At 44.0% G+C, this 9,841-nt stretch overlaps 1 protein-coding gene across 2 annotated transcripts in view; it reads left to right on the plus strand.

Moving 5' to 3' along the window:
* The first annotated feature begins 1,946 nt into the window (after nucleotides 1-1,946).
* The window catches only part of otud3 (OTU deubiquitinase 3), a 9,365-nt gene continuing 1,470 nt past the window's right edge, over nucleotides 1,947-9,841 (plus strand). Inside the window, exons 1-7 of one of the 2 annotated variants that reach the window (XM_080763136.1) lie at nucleotides 1,947-2,097; nucleotides 3,820-4,143; nucleotides 6,905-7,053; nucleotides 7,185-7,297; nucleotides 7,508-7,630; nucleotides 8,072-8,204; nucleotides 8,647-8,834. In XM_080763136.1, the coding sequence (XP_080619262.1) occupies nucleotides 3,938-4,143; nucleotides 6,905-7,053; nucleotides 7,185-7,297; nucleotides 7,508-7,630; nucleotides 8,072-8,204; nucleotides 8,647-8,834 (912 nt within the window). In that variant the 5' untranslated portion in view covers nucleotides 1,947-2,097; nucleotides 3,820-3,937. Of the gene's footprint in view, nucleotides 2,098-3,819; nucleotides 4,144-5,963; nucleotides 6,320-6,904; nucleotides 7,054-7,184; nucleotides 7,298-7,507; nucleotides 7,631-8,071; nucleotides 8,205-8,646; nucleotides 8,835-9,841 lie in introns of those variants that run through there. The other variant, XM_080763135.1, reaches the window with a different exon arrangement.

Raw genomic sequence — 9,841 nt, forward strand, 5'->3', positions numbered from 1 at the left:
ATATGCATATGAGCTACTGTATATATCCCATTATAATGTATATTTACTTTCTTATCAATGTTGAAGATTTGATTGTACTGTGGAGCTATAGCTATCAAATGTAGTAGACGGATCATGAGTTGTTTTGTGTTGTATTGTTGTGTTAGAAATGTTTTAATGATGATATGTTTAAGACCCCGGAAGAATAGCTGCTGTGACTCACAGTAAGCTAATGGGGATCTAATAAAATAAAATAAAAAATATACATGGTCATGCCTTGTGACATCACGCCTACATATATGCGGTCACGCCTTGTGACATCACACCTCCTGACATCACACCTCCTGACACATCACGCCACCTTATATGGCCATATGAAGATCACGACACTGACCTCATCTACCCCTGGATAACCATACATGGAGAAGACTGGATCATCACCTAGATCTGCATATATATGACCTCAAACCCTTATCCATATATGGAGCTGAACTTTTCTGACATGCCATATGTTGATCCTTCCCCATACACCTGTCCTTCCTGTTCTGACATTCCATGTTGATCTGACCTCATCAAACCCTGTACACTCAAGACACGCTCTATATATGGCCAGTACAGAATTCATTCCATATATTGATCTGACCATGCCAAAGCGCCAGCACTCACCTAGCAGTCTGCCGTCTGCCATCACCCAGGCGGATGCATGCGCACGACCTCGTCCTTTAGGGTGAGGTCGCTTCATGCCCTCAGGGCGTCTTACTGGTACTCAAATAGCCTACAGGATCTGAAGGTTCGGAGAGCACTTGCCTGGAAAGCCTTGCACGGGATGAGGAGAGTGTGGAAATCAGATATGGGAGAAGACCTTAAGAGGCGGCTGTTCATAGCTACTGTGGAGTCAGTACTGCTGTATGGGGCCGAGACATGGACCCTCACAGTACAACAGGAAAAAGCCCTGGATGGAGTCTACACAAGAATGATACGAATGGCACTAGGTGTCACATGGACGGACCACATCAGAAAATGTAAATTTATATGACGCTATGGGAGGCAACCCAGGGCAAAGCCAGGAGGGGAAAGAAGCTTACCACCTATGTAGACGTGCGCGACAGCTTGGCTGACAACACTGCAGAACTCAAGAACCTGATGTTATAGGATAGGACATTGTAGAGGGCAGCGATCCAGGAATCCCGAGTTGGTGTTGGCTAGTAGACCTCACTCTCGCAACTAACTAATGTACAGTATACTGTAGGCCTACGTTTCAAGTGGTTAAACTGATTTTTATGCTATATTTAGTATATTAGGGCCGGCTACTCATTTAGCTGGGGATCCTCTGCCAAAACCTCTTCATGGTCCCCTTGGAGTCCTCGGACCTCACTTTGAGAACCACTGGTCTACACTGCATATGGGGCATGTTTCACAACATGAACATGACTTTATGTCATTATGTGTCATTATACAAGATGTCAGTCAAGAGGTTGTGATTGTCATCATTAACCTGCATCATGTTGAACGAGTAGGCCTAAATTAAGACATTTTCAAACCAGTTCTAGGTCATTTAAAATGTATAAAATGTATTAAAGTTGTAAAATATTTGCACGGCAAAAATTGCCTGTAGTTCACTTTCATCATGTTCATCATGTTGTCATCTACTCAGGCTTTTGTGAACACATTTGATTCAGTATTTAAATATTTGATATTCATTTTATCAGGCACGCCCAAGCCTGAGTGAAATATACCTTTAACTTAAGTGACCTACAAGCTCACACCACTTGTAAATCATTTTTTTGAAAAATGTTAAATTTCAATACAGCAAATGCATTGATATTAAAAATAAAATGCACTTTGTAATTTGTATAGAAGACGCGACTGTTCTACAGACTGGCCCACAGATGGCGCCATACATTTGCTATGTTGAAGCTTGGCCCTGTCCCTTTTCTGTACTTTACTACGCATGCGGAAGTAAGTGCGGAATCTAATTTGTAAACAAAGCTAAAAAATCACGAGCTCTTCAGCAATAGCATATATATAGCCAAATTTCTAAATTATTTCATAATAACAGTTACGTCTTGTTGAATTTGAGTAGCGTGTTACATCAAGTTTCTAGTTTACCAACGGCAGGTAAGCTAGCCTTTTTCTTTTTTGAATTATGTAACACTAGTATGGTCGAATGCTAGCCTGCGAGCTTAGCTCAATTAGGCGCTGCTTCGTCGAATGTGTAACTTGACATGGCTGGTTGATATAGGATTATTGGCAGTTTAACAGAGTTATTGGTTATTATTATGCCTTCTTTAGCCAGCAGCCCAATATGTATCCTAACGACGTGACACACACACACACACACACACACACACACACAGTTCTGTCAGGTTGGGCTGGCTGGACTAGAATGACGACATTGCGATACAGTTGTATTTATGGCTCACTATCTATATGTCCCTCTCCCTGTGTGTGTGTGTGTGTGTGTGTGTTTCAACTGCCATGTTCATGCGCAATAGTGAAAATGATGCCTCTTCAGATGTCACTGCTAATACACCAGATATTGTTGTTGTTGATGAGGACAGTAGAGAAGTGACCATTTTGGAAGTGGCATGTACATTTCACCACAGTCTGGAAGAGGCATTCCTTACCAAAGTGCTTAAGTACCACCAACGTCTTAAGGATGCTATTATACGGATTGGCTACAAATTAGCCCCTCTCGGAACCCTCCATAAAGCTTTTATGAAATTTGGACTTTAAGCTTTAGGGTAGGGTTCCTTCCTGGACATTACTAAATTTTCTAATGCGGTTGTTGGAACGCGGACATAAACAAACTCCTCGTTTAGTCGATCTGCGCGGTATTACGACGTTTTTTCCTGTTATGGCTTCCGAATGTGCGAACCTGACATACCTCTGAGAATATCTCCTGTGTCTTCTTGTTTATTTACCGTTTATTGTACCGCCTCCCGATGTGCGGTTGGCTTGTGCTGGCTACGTCATAGCTATAGCGCCACTAGCTAGCCAGATAGGCGGTACAATGAGGTGTCAATAAACAAGGTAGGAAGAAGCGACATTTTTAATCAAACATAGATTCAAAATACTTAACGGCTTCCGCGACACAGGAGATATTCTCAGAGGTATGTCAGGTACTTATAGTTCGCACATTCGGAAGCCATAACAGGAAAAAACGTCGTAATACCGCGCAGATTCTTTTCTCCTTACGTGTTTACATTGTATTTATGTGTGCATACCTGGTGGCAGCCCGGCGGCGGACCAGGACCCAATGTACTGAGTCTAAAAAGTGTACATTTGGGTTCTGCTTGTGGGGCTAGCTACAAATGTAAACTACTTGTGTTCATATTTGGAAGCCTCTGTAATGTCCATAAATCAGTCGTGAGGGGCCTGCAGATTGCAGGCATGCCCAAGCCGAGAGCTAAGACATTGGCAAAATTTTCAGTGTCTGCAATAATTGGCAGCCGTGATCTGTATCCTGATTCCTGAAGCACTTGTTGTACAGCTTTCCAAGTTTGCGCATCCACTATTGTTTGTGTTAAAGAATTTCTTGTAAAATGTGAATGCAAATGTAAAATGTGTGTGTGTGTGTGTGTGTGTGTGTGCAGAGATTAAAATAGGGTGCATTTTGCATCCCAAATATCAAATGAAATGGAGTTAAATGCTGTAATTTGTAAAAATGGCAAAATATAACTCCTAACGTCGTTGAAGTGGGACTCATAAAATGTCCCTGGGACTCATATAAAAGACCATCCCTGGACCCTGCCTCCTTGGACTCATTACATTGAAAACCTATTTACATCACTGTGTGTGTACGTGTGTGACTGTGTGTGTGTTTGTCTCTTTCCTCAGGTTCCTGATGTGTGGAAGTGGCACAGCCTTCAGTAGCAGCACGGTGGTGTTGTAGTTCTACTCTTAGTGGGAACCTTAGTGGACCCCTGCCTCACAGCAACATCTACACTCAGTCACCATGTCCAGGAAACAGGCAGTCAAACCTGTGCGCAGCAACAAGAAGTGCGACGTGGAGCGCAAGCGGGACGAGCGGGCGGCGCGCCGCGCCATCGCCAAAGACCGCAAGAACCGGCCTCAGGACGGCGACGAAGGGGAGGAGTTTGTCAGTTTCACCAACCAGCTCCAAGCGCTGGGCCTCAAGTTGAGAGAGGTCCCCGGGGATGGGTAAAGCCTGATTCATACTCGGATGATTGATACTTTGAATGACTGTGTCAAAATTAGCCGATTTTCAAGCTCACAAAGCATTTGTGACATGTTGTGAGCTTGTGGATCAACTATTTTTGGAAGAATTTGAATCATAGAGAGAGAGATAATAGAGTCCATCCAACAGTATACCAGTGGTGTATCTACAATAAGGCGAGACAGCCTGTCCAAATCCATTTCTTTTTTTTAATATATTTTTCATCCCACGATTTTGTAACTCATATTTCACCCCTGTGTCAATAATCTAATGTGATCCTGGGCTCTACACACCCTCCACCAACCTAGTCCCCATATATGGGGGACATGGGGAGAGCAACGGACTCATGCCTGAGTGTCCAAGTTGCTCCTTTACACCTGACAGGGGGGAGTTTACTTGGTTGGACGTAGCGCGTGGAAGGAACATGTTATTCCAACCAGTTCCTTTCCCCTCCATCAGGCGCCCCGGCTGGCCAGGGGGAGGCAGTTTAGAGACCAGGATTACTGCATGTTTTTTGTGAGGGTACCTACCCTAGGGGTCACGGGGAGAACATGCAAACTCCACAAAGAAAGGCCCTTTCGCCAACCTCGCCTCGGGTATGAGCACTGATGACGCGGAGGAGGAAACACGCCGCCAGCACCCACAGCGTTCCATGCTGGAATCGAACCCAGGAGCTGTGAGGCGACAGCACTACCAACTGTGCCACCGTGCCCCCTGTCCAAATCCATTTCTGCCTGGCCAAAATCCATACACTGAGAAAGAAAATGGAGGTCAAACACCTGACCTGAGAACTATTAGTGGGCAGCGGATTGGCCGTTGTGCGCAGAGTGCGACCCTCAATCACCCATTGGAATGCAAATGCATGCCTTTCAGCCTTTGTAGCCTACTCGTCTGGCAGGTATATCTCTTTGAAAACCTTTAGTGACGACGACAACAACAACACATCTTGTCTGCCCAACATGTAATTCCTGTAAACGCCACTGCAGTATACTATACATTTAATTTCTCAGTAGAATAAAGTCTCCTGTCCTAGACCCACATGATTTGTTGCATTTAAAAATGACCTTTTTGGTGGCACGGTGGCACAGTTGGTAGTGCTGTCGCCTCACAGCTAGAAGGTCCTGGGTTCGATTCCCGCTCGGGGTGCTGTGGGTGCTGGCGGCGTGTTTCCTCCTCCACGTCATCAGTGCCCATACCCGAGGCGGGGTTGGCGAAAGGGCCTTTCTGTGTGGAGTTTGCATGTTCTCCCCGTGTCCCCTAGGGTAGGTACCCTCACAAAAACATGCAGTAATCCTGGTCTCTAAATGGCCTCCCCCTGGCCAGCCGGGGCGCCTGATGGAGGGGAAAGGAACTGGTTGGAATAACGTGTTCCTTCCACGCGCTACGTCCAACCAGGGAAACTCCCCCCTGTCAGGTGTAAAGGAGCAACTTGGACACTCAAGCATGAAGGAAGCATGAGTTAAGTCCGTTGCTCTCCCCAGGTTGGCGGAGGGTGTGTAGAGCCCAGGATCACATTAGATGATTGACACAGGGGTGAAAAATGGGTTACAAAATCGTGGGATAAAAAATATATTATGTGTAATATCGAAACCTAATTTTAAACCTGAACTATTACTTTAGAGTTTAGATAGTATGAATGACGGTGTGTGACATGGTAATCAAGGGACAGGGGTCAATTAATCATGTTTAAAGTATAGTAGGTGCTTTTGCTTTGCAAAGGAGCCTGTGCTTTGCAACAAGTTGAATTTGATGGTGGGTTGGATGCACTGCTGGCAGCATTTCGAGTAACAGTTTGATGTAATGTTCTTCCAACATAAAAGCAAGATCACATGAGTATTGGATCCTTCTCTGTCTTGAGGGATGAGGGGAAAAACTACAGATAAATGAATAGCATTTTTACAGCGCTTTTCCAAAGTGCTCAAATCGCTTTAAAATGGTAAATTCATTCATACATTGGGAGGTGAATCGTCGAACAGTCGACGCCAGCGTCCTCACTTTCCACATTCACACACCAATGGTGGCAAGCTCACACCGACCAACTCATCGGAGGCAATGTAGGGTTCAGTGTCTTGCCCAAGGACATGTGTTCAGGAGGAGCCGGGATTCGAACCACGGAACATTGTATGACCTACTCTACCTCCTGAGCCACAGCTGCCCTACGTAAGATAATAGCACAATGAAAGGACAAATTACGTCTCTGTACAGACATTTATGAGAATGGCACGATGAGGGAACAACCTACTGTATGTGCAGACAGTTATGAGAATGGCAGGTTGACAGAACCAACTACTCTGTGCAGTGTGCAGACATCGCTCCCGCAGATTGTATCTAATTTTCTTCTCTGTGTTGCCTAGTGATTACAGTTATTGATGCAGAAATGTAATCTCAACAAATATAATATATATATAATATAATTATCTTCGAGCGGTGCATGCCGCTCCAACATTTGGACTTTCGAACATTTAGAATGCATAGGTTGTAATCTAACAACAATGTTTTTCGTGCCAGCCAGAATGACGAGGATCTTCTTACTTTGATCAACGATCGATTATCTAGAAACCAGGCAGAAATGTCTTGATAATTAAACATTTTCTTTAATGAACATTGGTTGCCACTTGCCAATATATTTGCTGGCATTAGATTTGGATCAAATACAACCATTTTAACAAAAACCATGAACGACGTGTTTTGAAGTCAGATTTTAGTCTTTTAATTTAACAATACCGTCTCTTATCTTCCCTGTAGGAACTGCCTGTTCAGAGCTCTAGGTGACCAGTTAGAAGGTCACTCCAGGGGACACCTGCGGCTGCGTCATGAGACAGTCCAGTACATGACGTCCTATCGACAAGACTTTGAGCCGTTTGTGGAGGACGACGTGCCCTTTGCACAGCACTGTGAGGACACGACTCAGTTTGAATCCTGGCCTTGTAGTCCATGAACATACAATTGGAAATATGAAAATTGGAGTTTTTCTTTATATACAATTGTGTGACTAATCCCTTTTCTTGCATGTCTTTCCCTACAGTGTCTAATCTCGCTCAGCCTGGTACTTTTGCTGGCAATGATGCCATTGTGTCTTTTGCCCGCAGTCAGCAGCTGAAAGTCGTCATCCATCAGCTTAATACACCACTGTGGGAGGTAGTCAACACGGCACACACAAAGAATATTAAATGATACTGTATGATCGAATATATTGTTATTAAGCTTAATTCATACTTGCACGCTGAAAACAGCCGATACAACATGTTGTGAGCTTGTGGATGTCTTCGGCCCCGCAACATGGTATGGTGTGTGATCACTGATATCCACACTGTTCCACCAACAACACATGTGATGTTTTCAATGCAGATCAATGGTGCAGAGAAGCAAGCGTGCCGAGAGCTACATATTGCATATCGCTATGGTGACCACTATGACAGCGTGAGGTGCACTGGGGACAACTCGGAGACGCCTGCTCAGCTGCGCATCGAGGTGAAGAAAATGTACCATCTCAAAGTTACCTTGTACTAAAGTACCATTACTAATGTACAATCGAAGTTCAAACCTGTAACATCTCAAACGGGCTACATACTGGACAGTTCGGACACAAAATCATGTCTTTCAGAACTTCGGCGGTGCCTGTCAGAACTTTGTTCGACTGTTCTTGCACCTCATATGTTTTGACTATCCAAATCCATTGAGCGCGCGCTCAAATACGGAGCATATCAAACGGAGCCACTAAACATGGTGCGCAGTGCGCTCAGTTAGATCTAAAGACCCATTAGATAAGACATAGTTAGGCTACACACATTGTATGTATCTATGGCAAGGCGATGATTATCAAAACAAAAATGTTCAGATTATCAGTGCATACCAGGAGTATTATAGCAATTGGTGTTCTTTTTGCTGACCTGGTCTAATCACCCTCATCAGAATCTGCAGAATTCACGAGGCCAGCAGCGTGAGTTTGGAGACGGACAGAGGGACAGACGGACACCGACATCACCCTCTTCCTTTGAGGAGGACAACGTGATCCTGAGCTCCATCAAAAACCGAGGTCTCCAGAGTGAGTAGCCATGGATTTTGTACCTACTGTTGACAATGTTATGGGTGATTCATACTTACATTACTTAGTTGATGTTTTGTGGGCTTGTATATTTGGTGCTCGACACGTCATGTAACCAAATGATAACTCAGGCCACAATTCAGCAATATATACTGTAAACTTGCTTTTATAGCACAGTAGAAGCAGAATGGATGGTACTGTACTGTAAATGTCAGTGCTACTTCAGGTGGAATCTTCTTACACAGATGCACCAGGCTCAAGACCAAAACGTCAAGCATTTTCTCTGTATGTATGCATATCGGTATGCATATAGGGTTTATTTAAGAGATAAACGCAGAGCATGTACTGTAAATGTAAGGGGCACAACGACTACAAATCTGTATGTTTTGTGTGATTTATACTGTGTTGTACGAAAATATGTGTACTATGTTGTCCGTCGCAGCTGAAGAGGAGAACCTGTTGCAGTTGAGTGCGGCCACCATCAACGCAGAGTGGCTGGTGGGCTCTGGGCTTGGCCAGCCCTGCCAGGGCCAGTGTGGCTCCCACTCCTGTTCGGCTTGCAGAGCTGCAGCCATGAATGTCACTGAGCAGAAGCAGCCATCGGAGGGCAGCAACCTTCACAAACCTAAGGTAGAATTTAGGGATGCACCAATGAGACATTTTTCCCGATATCGATATCTGATATAATTAATTGCTGTTAAGGCCGATAACCAATATAACAAAATTGATTGGCTGTGCACAGAATGTGATGTATGATGATAAGAGCGCCCTTCACTTCGCACAAGTCTGATTTCTCTGGGGGGGGGGGGATCAAACTGTTCCCAATAGAGACACACAGGGACTACAAATTTCACACCCCCAAATGAGACAGCGGCCACACATCTGGTCCGTTAGAACGGTGTACTGCAGGCCACCCATAGAATTCCATTGAAATTATTCAACTGTAATTAGCCTACTTTTAAAATAATACAAAATTAACTGAAGACTATTGATTTGAATAAAAAATATGTTTCTTAATGTATGGAGTGTCTTTGTCAACATATCTTTCTCACTAGAGGACGTGTTTCACATCTAATTTACCACTTGAACGGGTTACCCATAATGTTAACAGAGCAGAGGGGAGACAGCAGACATAAAAACTGTCGCCTTTAAGTGACATCACTGTCTTCAAAGTCGGCGCTCGTAGCCTTGTAAAGAGTGGAATTCTCAATAATACATCCCGATCCCAACTGACTTTGTTCATGACGGGCTTATATAATTGTTCCATTTACCACAGAGCTCCGACGGTACAAGAGAAACTAAAACGTGTGTGTTTTACCACTGTTGTATTAACTTGGCTGAATGTAGTTGGGGAAATAACCCAACTAAATGGAGGAATGACATTATTGACAAATCCCGTCGTGCTGACATTTTCAACTATCTAGTGAATTATCCAGGTTAGTCTTGCTTCTTAGGCTTGTTTGGATCATTTCCCACAAATAAATAGCCTATAAAATAAAACACAAACGTATCTGGGTATTGAAAACCTCAAGGGATGCGACCGTGACGTTTACACCATGCAACCACTTTAACTCTTTTAGGCCTGACGTCGACTTTTCTGAAAAACCCTATGTTTCTGTATCGGTGGTGCTCAATGA

This window comes from Protomyctophum bolini (assembly GCF_963924005.1).
Source record: "Protomyctophum bolini genome assembly, chromosome: 5".
In the NCBI taxonomy this organism is placed as follows: Eukaryota; Metazoa; Chordata; class Actinopteri; order Myctophiformes; family Myctophidae; genus Protomyctophum; species Protomyctophum bolini.